This window comes from Curcuma longa, chromosome 11 (assembly GCF_044706935.1).
Source record: "Curcuma longa cultivar G26 ecotype Majalengka, Jawa Barat chromosome 11, ITB_CL_G26_1.1, whole genome shotgun sequence".
NCBI lineage: Eukaryota > Viridiplantae > Streptophyta > Magnoliopsida > Zingiberales > Zingiberaceae > Curcuma > Curcuma longa.
The window spans coordinates 19,209,842-19,227,882 of record NC_133871.1 but is presented as its reverse complement, the minus strand read 5'-3'; the positions used below and the strand labels follow the sequence as shown (position 1 = coordinate 19,227,882).

At 39.3% G+C, this 18,041-nt stretch overlaps 4 protein-coding genes across 4 annotated transcripts; 3 read left to right on the top strand and 1 right to left on the bottom strand.

The window, feature by feature from the left end:
• Nucleotides 1-3,236: 3,236 nt before the first annotated feature.
• On the top strand, nt 3,237-4,616 carry LOC141841939 (putative carboxylesterase 12). The gene is made up of 2 exons (XM_074730144.1): nt 3,237-3,752; nt 3,921-4,616. Exons 1-2 carry the CDS (start codon nt 3,296-3,298, stop codon nt 4,457-4,459), a joined length of 996 nt encoding a protein of 331 aa, XP_074586245.1. The 5' UTR covers nt 3,237-3,295; the 3' UTR covers nt 4,460-4,616.
• A 1,231-nt stretch (nt 4,617-5,847) lies between these two features.
• LOC141842433 (amino acid transporter AVT3C-like) lies at nt 5,848-7,482 on the top strand. Its single transcript, XM_074730638.1, has one exon. It carries the CDS (start codon nt 5,914-5,916, stop codon nt 7,171-7,173), a length of 1,260 nt encoding a protein of 419 aa, XP_074586739.1. The 5' UTR covers nt 5,848-5,913; the 3' UTR covers nt 7,174-7,482.
• A 700-nt stretch (nt 7,483-8,182) lies between these two features.
• Nucleotides 8,183-11,965, top strand: LOC141840296 (uncharacterized). The gene is made up of 4 exons (XM_074728237.1): nt 8,183-8,549; nt 9,266-10,045; nt 11,206-11,253; nt 11,317-11,965. Exons 1-4 carry the CDS (start codon nt 8,370-8,372, stop codon nt 11,632-11,634), a joined length of 1,326 nt encoding a protein of 441 aa, XP_074584338.1. The 5' UTR covers nt 8,183-8,369; the 3' UTR covers nt 11,635-11,965.
• A 654-nt stretch (nt 11,966-12,619) lies between these two features.
• Nucleotides 12,620-16,346, bottom strand: LOC141840374 (uncharacterized). Its single transcript, XM_074728345.1, has 5 exons — nt 16,214-16,346; nt 15,945-16,024; nt 14,066-15,724; nt 13,815-13,980; nt 12,620-13,435 (listed from the first exon to the last, which is right to left on the bottom strand). Exons 1-5 carry the CDS (start codon nt 16,293-16,295, stop codon nt 12,768-12,770), a joined length of 2,655 nt encoding a protein of 884 aa, XP_074584446.1. The 5' UTR covers nt 16,296-16,346; the 3' UTR covers nt 12,620-12,767.
• Nucleotides 16,347-18,041: the final 1,695 nt, after the last annotated feature.

Genomic DNA, 18,041 nt, shown 5'->3' with positions numbered 1-18,041 from the left:
CTTAGCACTCAATGATTTGTCCTTTGGCACAACTTGCCGCGATGGTGGCACATTTTAGTTTGAGCAATAAACTTCTTTGTCTTGCATTAGGACATTATATACTTATCTATCTCAATCCTTAATGTAGAACTATGATAATAATCTTGATTTAGTGGATCTAATGAATATTACTTAAAGATAAGTATTCCTTTAATCATATTCTAATATTTTTCATCTCTTCCTAAAGTCAATATCTACCTATTCCAATCACTAAACTCAATATTTTGGTGTTTGATGAGTGTTGCACGATCAAAGATTCAATTCTTTAAAGGCAAATACTAAACTTTTAGGGGTTACTTTTGGTTTGGTGATACACTTACACTACTTGTCTTTATCATTATCTTCCTAAACCACTCATTAATTGATTAATTGACCACATGATCTTGAGTAGATCCGCACTCCGTGTTTAATGGAGATATAATAAACACATGTAGTTTAGCACTTAACTTTCGAATCAATATTCTTTCTTCACAATAGAATTTATTTACCTATATCAACGAAAGTAATTTTCTATATAAGAGCATGGTTCGCGAGATAACTCTAACTTAGTTTTAGTTCACCTGTGGTGAAGAAAGGTATAATATTCATCTAAATCATCTTTTTATTTATATCTTCCCGATAATAATTAAATCCATTAATTAACACTAAGCTCGATCATTTTAAGAAGCTGACTGCAAAGTTTAAGTCAAATTTAGATTAAGCTAAATAGATTATCTATGATGATCTAGAACCTTTATCACAATTGCAAATCCCATTGAGTTCATCCTCATCCTAAGCAATTAATGTGGATAAAGATGAGTAGTAAGAAAAAAAATTGGTTTACAATTTTCATCCTCCAAAGTGGATTAGGATTAATTTGAACCCACCAAAAGATCTCAATCCTCTATCATCTAGAAATGTGACTTTGACCCACTATGTCACTATCATATAACCTACCATGGATTGGATGGAGGATCCAATTCATTGCACCATTGTGTTCATGCACTATTGCTAGATTGACTCCTCCATTTTTTTTTTTTGGTGTTAATGAGATGAATTGGTGTTGTCCATGATTGCATATGTGCAATTGCAAGAGCATGGTTTGCAAAATCATGATTCGGATCTTAAGATTGTACGATCCTATAATCCGAAAATACTAAATCGATCCGGAATATTTTGGGATTGAATTTTATAGTAAATCAGAACAAGATCAGTGGGATCATATAGGATTAGTGAGATCAGTATGATTCTATATTTTGAGAGTTCCTAACATTTAATTCAGATTGAAAAATAAAATACCAATCTTAACTGAAAAATCAAATCAAAATTCGTACAAATATCTATATTTATTATTTGATTTAATTCATAACTGTCCAATCTTAAGTCTACAAAAATCATTTAAAGTATTTCAGAAGTTTCGAATAATTTATCATTATATTAGAGTTATTTTCATATTTTGCATCATTAGAGTTTTGAGCCTATTTAAAATATTTATCAATTTCAAATATATTTTTTTAGTCCTTTTCTCCAAAATTATAAGTTTTTGATGTATATATTTTTTAAAAAAATTATAAATTTTGGAAGTATATTTGTTCGTGTTCTATTAAATCAACAGTTTTTTAAAAGATTAGTTTCAATATTTATATTCGAATCAATAAAATTAATATCCGATCTTATCAATATCCTCATGACCAATTCAATTCTATTGATCTGATCTTGATCTCAAATCGATCCTATAAACTATGGCAAGCGTTGAAAATTTGTAAGATAGAAGACAAACTTTAAGGGGAGAAATGAAATTTTTTTCCCCTTTTATTAAACCTAGTTTGCACGTGGCAACTTAGCTTGTTTGTAGGGACCATTGGATGATGGCTTATTTTTATTATGAGCAATGACTTTTTGCCCGCTTCTTTTATTGATAAAAGGACATATATTTTTTTCTATGATTTTCTTGTTTGATTGTGAATATTTTCTACCTATCTCGTGTCTATCCCCTCCTTTTTGTAAAATTTTTTATACTTATATATAAATGTATGAAAGTATAAACATGTGTGCAAATCTTGGATGTATCCCATTTTAATTATTTTGTTTAACTTTTATAAGTTTTCTAATATTTTAAACAATTATTATCAATTTCTTAGTTTGTTATATAGCTTTTGTTTTTAGTGTTGGTCTTATATAATGCTTAAGTAACTAGTAATCACATGGGTGATTCTAGTGATGATCTCATAATAAATTAAATAAAATATGATTTGATCATAAAATTTATTTTCATTATTAATCTATGAATTTACTTTAATCTTGAATCAAACTCTTTGTCTATAATTTATTAAAAGGGTCACTATCCTTGAAAAGTTTCCATTATGCAATTATTGAATTTTGAAATCTATCCATCCATCAATATATTTTAGTAATTATCCACCTACTAATATTTTATTAGAGTTTAAAATAAAATAGTTCTTATATAAAGCCAAAAGACCTATTCCACCTAATAGTAATAATTAAGTTTCTAATTATAAAAATATTTAAAAAATTGCATTTAAATGTTTCCTTGTAAAGGGTACTTTGTCTCAACCATCCGCTCATTCTAAGCCACCATCATGATCTCATAAATTATAAATGTGATTGGGTAAATATTAAAATTCTCTAGATCAAATTGGAAAAGGCCACCTGGTGGTCTACAAAACGACAAATCATTATTTAATTTCTATATTTCACCTTTTTATTTGTATTATTAAAAGGACAAAAATTGTATGTTCCAACTTTATGAGCATTTTTTTTCTTTTTTTCTTTTAATTTTGGATAGACAACAAAAAGATTCTCTCTTTTGCTGGATTCCACGAATATTCAATCATTGTTGAGATGGCCGATTAAGTTTATTTATCCCCACAATAATCATGCATTATAGTATGTAAATCAATTTTAATTGGATTAAATTAAGTTAATTGCTTTTCCATATCAATATAATCAAATAAAATTATAATTAAGTTGTCTAACAAAACTTGTAAAAAAATGGAGGTCGGCATTGAATTTTGCAATCAAATCCTATCAAAGATGTAGTACTATTTTTGAAATTTTGTAGGTGAAAATTTTAAAATTGTTGGGGATTATTTTGTAAAGGGGTTAATTTTGGGGGGTGAATGGAAAGATTTAATCGCTTCGCTATAAATAGAGTGTTAGTGAAGGTTAATTAGAACTAAGCTAATTAATCCCTGAAATTCGTATTAATATCGAGCGGGTGATCTGCTGTCCTCGCCCTGTTCGCTAAATTGCCGCAATGGGATCCCTCTCTGCTGTCGCGGCCGACGCCAACCCCGTCGTCGACGACTACTCGCCTTACTTCCGCGTCTACAAGGACGGCTCCGTCGAGCGCCTTAGGGCGGAGGAGCACACCCCAGCGTCCCTCGACCCCCGCACAGGCGTCGAATCCAAGGACATCGCCATCTCCGCCGTCGTCTCCGCCCGCATCTATCTTCCGCCCGACGGCGGCGATAGTGGCCGCAAGCTCCCTCTCGTCCTCTACTTCCGTGGCGGTGGCTTCTGCGTCCTCTCCGCCGCCTCCCCCGTCCTCCACGCCCACCTCAACGCCCTCGCTGCCGCCTCCTCTGTTATTGTCCTCTCCGTCGACTACCGCCGCGCGCCGGAGCACAGCATCCCCGTCCCCTACGACGACTCCTGGGCGGCCCTCCACTGGGCCGCCTCCCACAGCGCCGGATTGGCCGAAATAGATTTCGGTAACACTGAATTTATTCTCACTGAATCTAAACAAGATGATGTTTTGGAAATTTTATTTTATTTTATTTTTACTTTTTTTTCATTTTGCCTCGTGGTTCAAAAAATATTATATTGTTCCATATGCAGTTTGTAAAATCAAAAACGTTGGAATCTCCTTGTTTTTATAGATTTCTCCCCGGAATCGTGGCTGGTGGAGCACGCCGACTTCGACAAAGTGTACCTCGCCGGCGATAGTGCCGGCGGGAACATCGCACACAACCTTGCAATGAGAGCGGCGACCCTGCCGCTGCCCGGAGGCGTGAAGCTCGCCGGAATCGTGCTGCTGGAGCCTTACTTCTGGGGGACGCGGCCGACGGCGTCGGCAGCGGCGGCGGACCCGGTGAAGCGGGCGCGTCTGGACCGGCTATGGCGGGTGGTGTGCCCGGCGTCGGAGGCCGGGAACGACGACCCACTGGTGAATCCGCTGGCGGCGCGGGCGCCGAGCTTGGCGGTCCTCGGGTGCGGCCGCGTGCTGGTCTGCACGGCGGAAAGGGACGCGATGCGGGACTGGGCGTGGATGTACTACGAGGCTCTGCGGGAGAGCGGGTGGCGCGGCGAGTCGGAGATATACGAGGCGGCTGGAGAGGACCACGGATTCTATCTGCATCGGCCCGATGGCGACTGCGCCGCTCTGCTGCTCAAGAGAATCGCCGCCTTCCTAGCCTGAATCTGTTCTGCAACAGAGTTTGCCGTATGCCGACAAAAGTCAGCTTTCCTTTAGGTTGACTTTTTTTTAAAAAAATGCAATTCCCTTATTAGGTTTCAATCATTTCGACGAGCTGTAAGATTTTGGAACGAATTTGAAATTTCTGCGTGAAATTGTCTCCGGAGGCAGGGTAAAAGGCTTATCGAACTCCGAAGAACTTTTGGGGTGGAGGGCTAGTTTTGAAATAGATAAAATTTGGGGGTTACATGAAAGTGTCTCCAAAGTTTAATGATCGCTTATGAAGAGTCACTGTCGACGTAAAGTTTCATTCAAACGCCTGACGAGTTAGCAGCCATATACACCAATCGTGGTGTATGACAATGACACGGTTACACACGCCTTTTGTGTGTCTGTCCATTTCAAACCTATCGGAATCCATCCAAATGCAATCAATTCCAGACAAGTTTTTCATATTATTATTAATAAATTCATTTATACAAAAAATTCTTATACCATTTTTAATTTTTAATGCTTTTCTTTATAAAACAACGTGACGGCCCAATTATTGGGAGCCTGTGTGTAGCCCGGCCCATAAGTTGGGGCCCAACAAGAAAACGTGTCATTGAAAGCGTGTGGGGCTGGCCTCTCAGGAGAAGGTATTCAAGTTGAATACGCCGTTGTGGTGCTCTTTGTAGACTAATAATTATTTTTATGTGATCAGAATTATGCCAAAACCGAACGTCTAATTTAATTTATAATTGCTAAAAGGAAAAAGAAGACGACACGTGGATGATTGGATGAAGGTTGGCAATTATTTTTATGCGCACATATGCGGTCGTGGGAGAATTAGGGTCCAATTTGGAGGTCGGTCCGCACACGTTTCCAATGCGGTCAAATCAATTAACTAGTTGTGTTTTGATTCATAAATTTAGTTTACTATTTTTTTTAATGAAACCAAATTAGGATGTTGGTTTTTCAAAATAAATAGTTGACAAATAGTTTGTTAGTTAATCTTATCCAAAATGCTAATATGAATCATTTTAATTTTAATTTAATAAAAATATTTTAATTTAATCATAATTATTTTATATAATTAGCTATAAAGAATATATAACCTATTTAATAATTTTAATAATTTTTTATTAAATTAAAGTATTTTTAATTAAAAAATTATATAAGTTTATTTTAATAGATTATATCAACTATTAATAACAATATTTTTATATGTAAGTATAATGAAATGTGCTTTTAATTTTTTTAAAAAAATATTTCTTTGATAATTTTAATAATTAGGGATATTCTTTTAATTCTTATTTTTATTTATTTTATGGCAATAAAATATCAAAAAAATATTTTTTGTCTATATAATTCTATGGACCTGCTTGGCGTAGGCTGTCCCTCATCATCGACTTTCTCAATCCTCATTTCTCCTTCCCAATTTCTCCCCTGCCCTTCTTCCTTGGCTCTCTCATTCGATGGGGTTCAGCGACGAAGCGAGCTCCTCCGGCTACGGCCTCGACGCCTCCGGGCCGCTCCTCCCTCCAGTGGGCGGCGGACACCCTCATTCGCTCTCGTCGCAGCCGAAGACGTTCGCGAACGTCTTCATCGCCATCGTCGGCGCCGGCGTTCTCGGACTCCCCTACGCCTTCCGTCGCACCGGCTGGGCCGCCGGCACCATCCTTCTCCTCGCAGTCGCCGCCCTCACCTTCCACTGCATGATGCTTCTCGTCCGCATCCGCCGCCGCATCGACCCAGACCGATCCGCCAAGATCGCCTCTTTCGGCGACCTCGGATTCGCCGTCTCCGGATCCTTCGGCCGCATCGCGGTCGATGTCATGATCGTGCTCAGCCAGGCCGGATTCTGCGTCGGCTACCTCATATTCATCTCCAGCTCCCTCTCCCACCTCCTTCCCCTTTCCTTGGCCTTCCTCTCCTCGAAAGCGGTGTATGTCCTCGCCATGTTGCCGTTCCAACTAGGCCTCAACTCGATCAAAACCCTAACCCTCCTCGCCCCGCTCAGCATCTTCGCCGACGTCGTTGACCTTGGGGCCATGGGCGTCGTCATCGTTGAAGATTTTTCCATCTTGTTCTCCAACCCCCCGCCCCTCCACGCGTTCTCCGGGCCCTCCGTCCTCCTATACGGAGTCGGCGTCGCCGTCTACGCCTTCGAGGGCATCGGAATGATCCTCCCCCTCGAGGCTGAGGCCGCCGAGAAGTCCAAGTTCGGCCGCACTCTTGCCGTCTCCATGGGCTTTATCGCCCTAATCTACGGCCTCTTCGGCGCGCTCGGCTACGCCGCCTTCGGGGATGAGACCAGGGACATCATCACCACTAACCTCGGTGCCGGAGTTCTCACGGTGGTCGTCCAGATTGGCCTCTGCGTCAACCTCTTCTTCACTTTCCCGGTGATGATGAACCCAGTGTTTGAGGTTGCGGAGCGGTGGGCCTGCGGGAAGAGGTACTGCTGGTGGCTCCGGTGGCTGGTGGTTCTGGTGGTAAGCCTTGTGGCCACTCTCGTGCCCAACTTTGCTGACTTCCTGTCTCTAGTCGGGAGCAGCGTGTGCGTGGTACTAGGATTCGTGCTGCCGGCGGCCTTCCATCTGAAGACCTTCAGCTTCGACCTGGGCTGGGCTGAAGTTGCTTCTGACATTGCTATCGTTGCCGTCGGGATGGGACTATCCATTTCCGGCACCTGGTCTTCTCTCATGGCCATCTTCAACTCTGTGGCAGTCTGAATTATCTGCTTTATAGCCTGTGAGTTCCTGCGTAGCACAGTTGTTGAAGATTAAGTCCAAATTCTCATTATTTAAGAGAAGAAGAAGAATGGAACACCGGAAAGAATCTCAGATTCTCACGTATTTATTGAGAAGAAGAGAAGAGAAGAGAAGAGAAGAAAACTATAATTCTTTTTATGAACTAGATAATTGTTTAAGATCGAATAAGCTTGTAATCTGACTTTAATTATATTGTATGCAACATCTTGTGATTGATGCATGATTCAAGTTATGAACTATTAAGACTGGAGGATTTGTTTATCAGTATTACTATCTGATCTATTAATAGCTGCTGCTGTATTTCTTCTCATTCTTTTAAATGCTCAGTAATGACTCAAGGCCATAGTTGTTTGGCAAAATCTTGTTTGTATCTGTGTTTGGTTCAATTACTGCATGACTAGCTAGCTAGAAGTTCTATGAATGATCACTTTTATCGATTATCTTGAAGATTTGAAATGAGAATGTCTATTCAAAGGCATTGCTATCTGAATCTGTTGTATGTAATTCCCATTTGGGTTTGTTAAACCCAGATTTAGTGTTCTCTAAACTACTTCTGTTGCTCTCTTTTTTTCTTCTTGTTTTTATAAATATGGATTGATAAGTTCATGGAATGGTCTGTACTTTCATAATAAGATCGATCGTTTTTATTTTAGTTTACTAGTTTCTTTTTCTGCATTAAATCTGATAGCCCTGCATTAAATCTGACTCGTCCCGGATCATTTATTGAATCGGTCCGGTTCTTCAAACACAGACCGAACCGGAGTCGGACCCATTGCCCATTCGCCCGTCACATCCAATAAATCAGTTCATCTTCCCCAATCTACAATCATCCACATCTTCAATTCGCGAATCATGATGCGATCTGAACCGTCGATTCGTGCTCGGAGGGCCTTCCCTCGCACTAGTCTCCGGAGGCTTGCCTTTATTGGTAAAAGAGGTCATCGGTCACCCATTCCTTCGCATTCGGTCGGCCAGTTGTAGCCATCGCCTCCCACCTCCGCCTCAGATCCGCCATCCGCGTCCCTCCTCCCCCTTCTTCTCTCCTTCTCTCCTTCTCTCGTCTTCCGTTGCCTTCTTCTTAGCTCGCGAGAAATTTGGGATCCTTCGGAGATCGCGAGGCAGCGATCAAGGTGAGAGCTTCTGGGGAGCGGAGGAATATGTCGTACTCTTCGTCGTCTGGATCTGAGGAGGACGAGGGCGTCGACGCCTACCGCAAGGGTGGATACCATGCGGTCAGGGTCGGCGATCAGTTCGCCGGCGGGCGCTACATCGCCCAGCGGAAGCTCGGGTGGGGTCATTTCTCCACCGTATGGCTCGCCTATGACACCCGATCCGAGGTACGCTGTCTTGACGAATCTTTTTTTGTCGTTTCTTCTTGTGATTTTCCTGTTGTTATCCCTGCGAATGATTCCGCAAGGAAAGATCTCGCCTTTCATGGCCGATCTCTGTGTGAACCGTCGTCAAAGATGGAAATTTCCGGACAATTGTTGAAGTTCTATATGCGATTAATCTCTTCGCGGATTGGCTTTGGACTGGAGCTTAATTACTCGATCATCTATTTGATTGATGAATTATTGGCGCTTTTCTGCAATCAATGTACGGATTAATGATTATTGTTCAATAATGGTCAAACACGGAACCTACTCCTGATCACGCTTCATTAATTTTCTGCAATTGCTTCGTTCGGTTTGATTACTTGATATTATTTATCGGACAACTTTTATTTTCTTTATCATTCAAATCTGTTCTTATGACGACTGATCTGTGGTTCGCATCATACATCACTACGAAATTTTCCTCATTTTTGGCCCTGGATGCTTGTACGTCCACTCTACCTCTGTCTTGGTCTCTATCCGATCATCTTGTATTCCTTTTCCTATTTTTAATTTTCTTTTCGCTGATTTGCATTCCTTTTCCTATTTTTAATTTTCTTTTCCTTGATTCGTGGTGTGCGATTACAGTATGTTAATTTGTGTTTGTTTTTCTTTGCCCTCTCAAGTTCCTCAATTATATCAACCTGCCTATCTAATGTTCATTTTTCGTTGTTCTGCAGAATTTTGTTGCTCTCAAAATTCAAAAAAGTGCACCAGAGTTTGCTCAAGCTGCTCTCCATGAGATTGAGCTTCTATCTGCAATTGCAGAAGGGGATGCCTCAAATTCTAAGTGCATAGTTCGACTAATCGATCACTTTAAGCATTCTGGTCCGAACGGGCAGCATCTCTGCCTGGTAGTTGAGTTCCTTGGCGATAGCCTACTTCGACTTGTGAAGCACAACCGCTACAAAGGCATTGGGCTAGACAGGGTGAAATACATATGCAAGTCTATCTTGTTGGGTCTTGATTATTTGCACAGGGAGTTGGGTATCATTCACACGGATTTGAAGCTGGAGAATGTTCTTCTGATCTCCACCATTGATCCTGCAAAAGATCCAATCAGGTCTGGATTCACACCAATCCTGGAGCGACCAGAAGGCAACCCAAATGGGGCAGGAGTGGTCAATTTGATTGAAAAGAAACTAAAGGAAAGGGCAAAGCGGGCAAGGGCAAGGATCTCCGAGAGAAGAGCATCAACTACAGGTTTGGTGCTGCAGGAAAGGAGCTTGGATGGGATTGATCTTAGATCCAAGATTGTGGATTTCGGGAATGCCTGTTGGTCGGACAAGAAGTTAACTGATGATATACAGACTAGACAATATCGGTCACCTGAGGTAATTCTTGGTGCTGGATATGATTATTTTACAGATATGTGGTCCTTTGCTTGCATGGCTTATGAGCTTGCTACTGGGGATATGTTATTTACTCCAAAAGGTGGCCAAGGGTATAGTGAAGATGAGGTATGGCTCTTTCCTGTATGTTAACATGGTTTTCTTTTGTTTTATAGTTTTTGAACATTAATAAGGCAAGTAAAAAGCTGTTTTGAGACAATTTAGAAATTTTATTAAAAAGTTAGCCTATATATGCTTAGGTGAGAAGCCATGCTTAATTGCTTACACATTTTATCAAAAAGTTGGTTACTAGTTAAAGTCACAGTCTACTCTATGAATGCTTGTAGGTAGAATTTTAGTAAAAATTGAAGCTTTACTGATATCTATCTTGACAACAAGGTGTTTTAGTATCATGAAACCAAGCTAATGTTAGACAAGCTTCTTGTCACTCCTATGTCTTCAGTTTTATCAATCTGATCATTTATTGTGCTAAGATCTGTCATTATAGTAGAATTCTTTTTTGTTCTAGAGAAATACTATCTTTAATTTGGCAAAAAGTTGTACCATTAATATGTTGAAGATAGCTTCCAAAAAATGTTTCTAGTATACTGGTTTCATTGTTTATCAGAAAAAGAAATGGGTGTTTATATTCTTTTAGAGAATTAGGAGGTAATGAGGCATGGTGAGGTTGTACAAGACCTGAGACTTTATATTAGCCAGAATTAGCTGGCCATTCATCTAAAGGAGAGATAAGTAATGGAAGTAATGCATCATCATTAATTTACCTATTCAATCTAGTGATTAATGTGTAACAAAATAAACAATTCAGGTGACGAAAAAATTATCAACAAGTGTAGTAGAGGCTAAATTATCGCTGTTATCTATTTGCAGCAACAAAGCATCTCCTCTATTACTTGAAATCACATCTCACTGGTTAGCCATTACGTTGACTTGCAGGTCATTGCTGCATTTTAGGTACTAAGAATTGGATAGTTTCTTGTTGGCTAGTAAGGAATTCAAAGACAATCTTATGCTATTTGACCATTGCCCATGAACATGTCGAACATTTAAGGACATAATTCTTATATCAAATTCTTGTTCCAAGTGATGTTTAGCATTTTTGACTCTTTTTGAGCTTGTTGCTTTAAAGAACCAATGGATTTGAAAAACATTGTCTAACTGAGAAACACTTTGTATAGCGAATTACCGATCTGCATTTTTCTTTTTGGAAACAAGTTCCTGTTTTGTTATGATTTAATTTCCAGCAATTGACTTGAACCTCATGACAGGATCACTTGGCTTTGATGATGGAGCTCCTTGGAAAGATGCCCAAAAAGGTGAGCGTACTTATTTCAATTCTGTTAGTGTTTCATATCACCTAAGCACTTCCATCTGCTCAGATCGCTACGACAGGATCCCGGTCAAAGGACTACTTCGACAGGTATGGAGACCTCAAGAGGATCCGAAGACTCAAATTCTGGCCACTTGATAAACTCCTGGTCGAGAAATACAAATTTCCCGAGGATGCTGCTCGCGGATTCGCTGAGTTCCTTTGCCCTCTACTTGATTTTTGTCCTGAGAAGCGGCCGACCGCCGCTCAGTGTCTGCAGCATCCATGGCTACAGGTTAAAGATGTAAAAGCCGGTGTTGAAAAAAATGAAGCCAGTGTGGGGAAGCTGGAGATTGGCATGAGCAAGCTCAAAGTTCCAGTGAGCTGAGGGGCTTTTGGTTTATGACACACTTAAAGCATTCTCTTGGATGGAAGTGGATTCATTTCTACACCACCTCTGATTGCTTAAATCAAAATTGGATCACTATCATAACACTTGAGAAAGCAGGTTCATCACAGTGGAATGGGGCTAACAACAACATACTACCATATATGTTTTGTGCAAAAATTTTTGTTTTTCTTTTTCAATTTTGTATGTGATCATTATGCTAGTTGGGGAATGAGTGGGAATAAGTAAGGGTCATCACAAGGATTTATGCTAACCTTCTTCCTGCTGTTTCGGATATTGGAATACCCTCAACCTAAAGTTATCTTTTATACTGGCTGAAGCTTGTCAGGTGTTCTTTTTTGTGTGAACATCATTAACTTGTGTATTATTTCAGGACTTCCATTAATTTATTTGCTCACTATTTGTTGCAAAGATTTTCATTATTGGTGTGGTCCTTCCTTTTTCATTCTATTATTTGCCCAAGTCTGTTGTAATCCTGAAATTTTTTGGGAGAGATATACTTTGAAGGACAAACTATAATTGTCCTTTGCAGTTTACTCCCCCAATAACTCTTGTCCCTTTTCCCTTTGTTAATGGAATAATGATATTAATATTAAAACGTTACTACTTGTGTGCTGCAATAATGTTTTGTCAAGTAGCAAAGTTATAAATCTAACAAAAACAAATTGATTCCAATTACAAAACTCAAATTTTTATAATTATTTTGATAAAATCACTTTGTTTCTCACACAACTTTCAACTAAAACATCATATGAAGTACTGATAGTATAAAAATTATACATTTTATATGTAAAATTGATTTTCTCCAACATCTTATATAAACGCCAAGCATATCATCAATCTTATATAAACTAATTACTTCACCTACATCAAATCTGTATGATTCACATCACACACTATGAGAGTCTTATTAACAAGGACCCTTTTTATAACAGTGTTATACTTATTGTTCTTTTTCCACTATATAGCAAGAATACAATATCCACACTTTGTTTCACAACAAAAACTATAAGAAAAACCAATAAAAATAGACAACACTGTAAGTTGGTTGAGCAATGTGAGTCCCCAAGCACAAGCACCCAATAATGGTTGCAAAATTCAAATAAATCATACTAATAACACTGAACACAGCTAAAACCCAAGTTGTTGATAAGCTCATCAGTCAAATTCTCTATAATCAGGGACTCCATGTCGGCACAGATGATGTCGAGGTCTTCATGTAACATACTGGACCAGCTAGTACTCAGATCTCTAGCCACCATGCTCAGTATAGAGCATAGCTCATCTTCAGGTGGACATATGTTCAATTGAATCTGTTGCCACAAAGTCTCCAACAGTTCATTCCCATGTGGTAACCTCTTTTTAACGATATCCCACTTCTTGAATGCCGAATCAGGCTTTGAATTCTGGACTGCCCTAAGCAATGCCTCATTCAGTAGATCGAATAGGATTCTGTGACTTATCTCAATGTTGCCATCATTTAGGAGGAATGTGCTACTTTCCATGTTGCAGCAGCTGATTTGATATGTTTCTTCAACTTCCTCAAAAACTAGCATGGAAATGGGTTTTCTTGGAGTACCCCATTCCCAAAGTGCTTGTTCAGAGTGGTTTTTCTGATACAGACCAGAGGTGAAGAGGATATTTCTTACATAAGCTTTGGCAGTGCACTCAAAGTCCTGAAGTTCATTTTTTGTTTGTTTTTTCTTGTCTTTTGCTTCTGTTGATCCATCATACTCAAGTTCTTCTGACAAATTTGATTCTGGAAAAAGATAACCAGTATCTGATGCAAGAGTGACTACAATTAGAGAATTTAAGGTAAATTGTGTCTTGATTGAATGCAATAGATCAATTATGATGATACAGCAACCACTCTAAAGGTTCAATTAATCCATGCTGTGGCTCTCTTTTTTCCAGGTTCTTCCATGTATAATTTTTTTTGGCAATTACATGCTAAACAAACTAGTTTCTCTATCAATTTGGCAAAGAATCTTTTTGTTAGTATCTAAAATAAAAGTCATTGATAATAAGTGACAGGCCTTTGATTGCTTCCATGTGTTAATGTTTATAGAAATACATTCATGACTCAACTATGGTTCAGTGAAAAAAATCATGAAAATGACAAGGCTATTGTAATGAATAGACAAGAAAAGAGTCCTCACCCTGAGGATTTGAATCTAGTTCTTCATAGGGTGGTAGGGATGGAAAATCCTCATTGAAAAGCGCCTCTAATGGAGATACTGGACTCGGATAGTAGGGCCTACAGATCTCATCATCGGAGCTGCTGCATACTGATGCTGGGCTTGGAGGCACCTCAGTGGAGTTATCCTGAACACATCAATTCCAATCAAATGAATTTTGTATTCGAAGTATTAGGCTATAGAGGAATCATGCATTTTGATAGGGTGCTTGCCTGTTCAAAGGCTATGCTCATAAGAACAGACGGTGTGGTTTCGATGGCTTTCATGAAAAATATTTCATCTCCAGGTGATCGATCCATTAGTTGTGTCCTCTTCCCAAAAAGCTTACTTTTCAGCATGAGGTTCTGCCTCAAACTGGAAACTCTGTTCTTAATGTTAAAACCATCTTTCTTTGTCTTCCTTTGTTCAATTATGTTGTTATCAGATGCTTCATGGGTCCGATGAATGTGTGCTGCTGCCAATACATTCTTGTCCTCTAAAAGAAGTTTCCTAAATTCAGTTCCAGAAACAGGAGCTGAATATGACCTTGTGAGGTTCTTTGGCGACTCGGTCTCATCATTGAATGCATGTGTCTGGTCACGCCTAAAAGATTTTGACACATTAAGGGCTTTCCTTTCCTCCAAGTAACTTAAATTGGCACTTTCCTTGTTCAGAAAATGGTGCATTGTACTGAATGTTTCCTTTTCTGCTTCTTTGTTTGAAAGAGATGTAATAGGTTTTTGTTGAAAAATCAAAATGCTATCTCTGTCTGTTTCATCCTTCAAAACATCCTCCATTTTCTCTGATGATTTTGTAGCATTCTTGCTAATAAACCCTGGTGAACTCTTTCCTCTGAATTGGATTTCATTTCTGTATGAACTTGTTGATTTTGGTTGCATCATGGCAATCTTATCACCTGTAGAGACTGGTCCTCCATTTCGTTTGAATGCTTTTGATGAAATCTGCTCAGAATCAGCCAATGCTTCGCCGACAAAAACCTCTGGTTCAGTCCACCGAGTTTTGATCTCAGCTCTAGGCTTTCCTTGCATTTCTACAATGAGTCTTTCCTTTACCTGTTCAAGAAAATCATGCATGTTCCTTTGTTTCTTTAACATCAATGGCGAGCATAAGCAGAAATCCTCAGTGCCATCATTCACTTCAAGACTGGGTTTGAGAATCACTATCCTTCCTGGTGAAACACACATACTTAGCCCATAATCAAACACAGTGGCAGTAGAATTATTTCTCATTTTGTCTCTGGCAGCATCGTGTTTTGTTGGCCCATTATCGTCAAGATTACTCACAGACTCCTCATACTCCATAAAATTCTCTTGTTCATCATGATCTATGACTGATCTAGCTGATGGAACACGATACCGAGACACTTTCTCTTTGTTGAGACTCCCTTGTGAAAGAGTATTCATATATCTCCTATGTAGAGGATCATGTTTGAGTTCGAGGCTCATTGACTGCTCATGTACCTTAGATGCTTGCCATGCCTCAAATTCCTTTTTGAATTTCTGCAACAACTCCTCCTGAGGATGTTTTCGTGGCAGTGGCTTATCAATCTCATAGATCCCTGAATGTGGATCGAAATCTCGCTTGATGTCACAAGGAAACAAATTTTTGGGACTTTCAATTGGCTTGGTCATAAATGATGGTTGTCGACTTGAAGAAACAAAGTTGGCTTTCTTTCTAGGCCTTTTATGATCATTTAACTCTTTTGAATGTATAGTAGGCTTGGTGTCTGAAGGCAGTGACTCCATTCCCATTAATCGAGCCACGACACTCAGTCTGTTATGCTGATCCTTTGTTCTGTGGAGCCTTTCAACAGCAATCAGTGTTTTGGCATGAGATTGTTGGCAAATGTCCTCTTTATAATAACTTGAGTACTGAAATCATGTGAATATAAAAAGGGAATCAATTTTCGTTCTAGGTTCTTGTTAAATCCCCACAAGAAGATTCACATAAATCGCCGAAGAAAAATCTCAAGTACCGAATCAGAAACATAACCAGAAGCATGTAAGCTCAGATATATACAAATGAAGCTAAAGAAGCCATGAATACTCTGAAGAACAATTCAAAACCAATGACTTAAACCAAACAACTTACTTGAATGTCTTCATGAACCAGTTGAAAATTATGATACGTATTCATAGGAACCTCTAAGCTATTTCTAGGGGGTTCAAGACCTGTGAAGGCAGCAAGATCAGGAATTAACTTCAAAGAGAATGATATATGATAGTAAAATATGACCGAAGGAATTTTCGATAATTTAACTCGAGTGATAAAGTTGAAGGTTTATATATGTTTTCTTGAGTTTAACTTAAAAGAAAGTTATAGGTCCATGTACATTTACATCTTGCAAGATGCAATCTCACCGCTATTGTGCCGATTAAGTGCTAGCAACTTGCGGGAGGAGCTGGTTTGACCAAAATCGAAGAACTGCAATACTCCTACCATCTTCTACTGATGCTCCCTTCAACACATTATCAAAATTTTCTCATAATCAACTCTTAACCTGCAAGATAGTCAAATTAAGATGATACTTAAAAAAAGCTCGGGCAATTTGCAAATGAGTGATACTACTGATACTATTTTTGCATTTCAGAGGTAACAATAATGGCAAAACATGAAGGAGAGTGATATTATTTCAGGCAAGCTTTGAGCTGTTGGCCAACACTCGAAGAGAGAAGTCACATGAAGCTTCAAAGTTAGCAAAATGCCAGCTTTTGAACAGCAGTTCTCCATGATTTTTCCAAAAACAGAAAAAAAGCATTATTTCCATAGTTTTCTGTTACAAATCCTTCTCTCACGATCGAAAGCAAACACCTTGACTGCACTCGTAGGGTGCTGAGCAAACTCCCAATCTGGAACCCTAGAAATGGCTCGAGTTGCAGAAGATCCCACTGGTGACAAGAACACCTGGAAAGCAGCGACCTACTCTCCTTTTCTTCCTCGCCATTTTTCTCACTCCTCTCTTCTCATTTCCTAAATTATTTCCATTAAACAAGGTCTAGCTCCTCCCAAAAAGCAATCTTTGCTGCAATAACCTCTCCAAAACCAGTTCTATTGTCCGCAGCATCTCTCTTACCTCTATTTTCTTCTCTCGTACAGCTCATGAGGGCGAGGACATCGGGTGGTGGCTAAAGCTTTTGGGCACGAGGGTGGCTCCATTGGTGGCATATAATAGACAGTTTGGAGGCAATACGAAAGCATTAGTCAGAGTGCGTTGGTTACCTATCTCCAACATGACAATGGAGAATCAATCAATAAAAACCTTGGCCGCCCACTTTGTTTGATTGATGGCCTTGCTTTGTTCTCTGCAGGAATCATGAACCATCTCAGTGTCCACATGAGTTTTATCATTTCAACTTTAGTAATTACCTCCCAATTATGCACAATTATTGTTGAAACCTCTTCATCATCAGAAATTAGCAAGTACATAACAGTGGTATGTCTTCTCATCTGCTTTCTTCTTTCCTTCACTCTGTTGAGTTCTACTGCGGAGCAGCACTCACCTTCTTACCTACTTTTGCTTGCAGTTTCATCAAAGCAGACCTGGGATCGTTCTCAGTGGACCACTTCTCCTTCCACCAACCACTTCAACTCGATCCATCTTCAGATAATTCACATTTATCTCATGGCTAGCTAGCTGCTTGCATTATTCAGAATGCCAGTAAATCCCATGCAGCTCATTAAGGTCAACAAGGAGCACATAGTAAAAGGAGGCCATGTTCCAAGGACACAATAGCACCTTCCATTAATCTGAGCTTGCATCTCATGCACGTAAGCCTGTTACAGATCTTCAGGTATAGATTATGAGCATTCAACAGCTCACATGGCCTCTGACACAAATGGGGCCTGAGCTCAGCAAAAGCTTATTCAACTTTACTTCAATTAGGACAGTAGCATGATCTCATTCTCCTACGCATGACTTAGCTTCTTATCTGAACACATGAGCTGCTGCAGGGTCCATATGTTTAGTTTGTCCAGTCTCTGTGACTTTGCATAAAAAAAGAATCAAAAGGTCTAAGGCTGCATTCTTTTGTGTTCACCAGCTGCATGTACTGGTACAATTAAATTTTTTATAATTTAATAAGAGAATTGTTGACGAAGATATTTATAAATTTTATCTGTGAATATTATTTATGAAAAATTTATAATTTTTATTATGTATATTTTTAATTTATATCAAATCAAATATGT

What these genes read in the sequence shown, in the direction of transcription:
- LOC141841939 (XM_074730144.1), top strand. Translation starts at nt 3,296, where the DNA reads ATGGGATCCCTCTCTGCTGTCGCGGCCGACGCCAACCCCGTCGTCGAC. An exon ending in ATTGGCCGAAATAGATTTCG is followed by an intron (nt 3,753 to 3,920) that starts GTAACACTGAAT and finishes TTGTTTTTATAG; the next exon opens with ATTTCTCCCCGGAATCGTGG.
- LOC141840296 (XM_074728237.1), top strand. Translation starts at nt 8,370, where the DNA reads ATGTCGTACTCTTCGTCGTCTGGATCTGAGGAGGACGAGGGCGTCGAC. An exon ending in CCTATGACACCCGATCCGAG is followed by an intron (nt 8,550 to 9,265) that starts GTACGCTGTCTT and finishes GTTGTTCTGCAG; the next exon opens with AATTTTGTTGCTCTCAAAAT. An exon ending in TTGGAAAGATGCCCAAAAAG is followed by an intron (nt 11,254 to 11,316) that starts GTGAGCGTACTT and finishes CCATCTGCTCAG; the next exon opens with ATCGCTACGACAGGATCCCG.
- LOC141842433 (XM_074730638.1), top strand. Translation starts at nt 5,914, where the DNA reads ATGGGGTTCAGCGACGAAGCGAGCTCCTCCGGCTACGGCCTCGACGCC.
- LOC141840374 (XM_074728345.1), bottom strand. Translation starts at nt 16,295, where the DNA reads ATGGTAGGAGTATTGCAGTTCTTCGATTTTGGTCAAACCAGCTCCTCC. An exon ending in ACTTAATCGGCACAATAGCG is followed by an intron (nt 16,025 to 16,213) that starts GTGAGATTGCAT and finishes CTGCCTTCACAG; the next exon opens with GTCTTGAACCCCCTAGAAAT. An exon ending in TGAGCATAGCCTTTGAACAG is followed by an intron (nt 13,981 to 14,065) that starts GCAAGCACCCTA and finishes TGATGTGTTCAG; the next exon opens with GATAACTCCACTGAGGTGCC.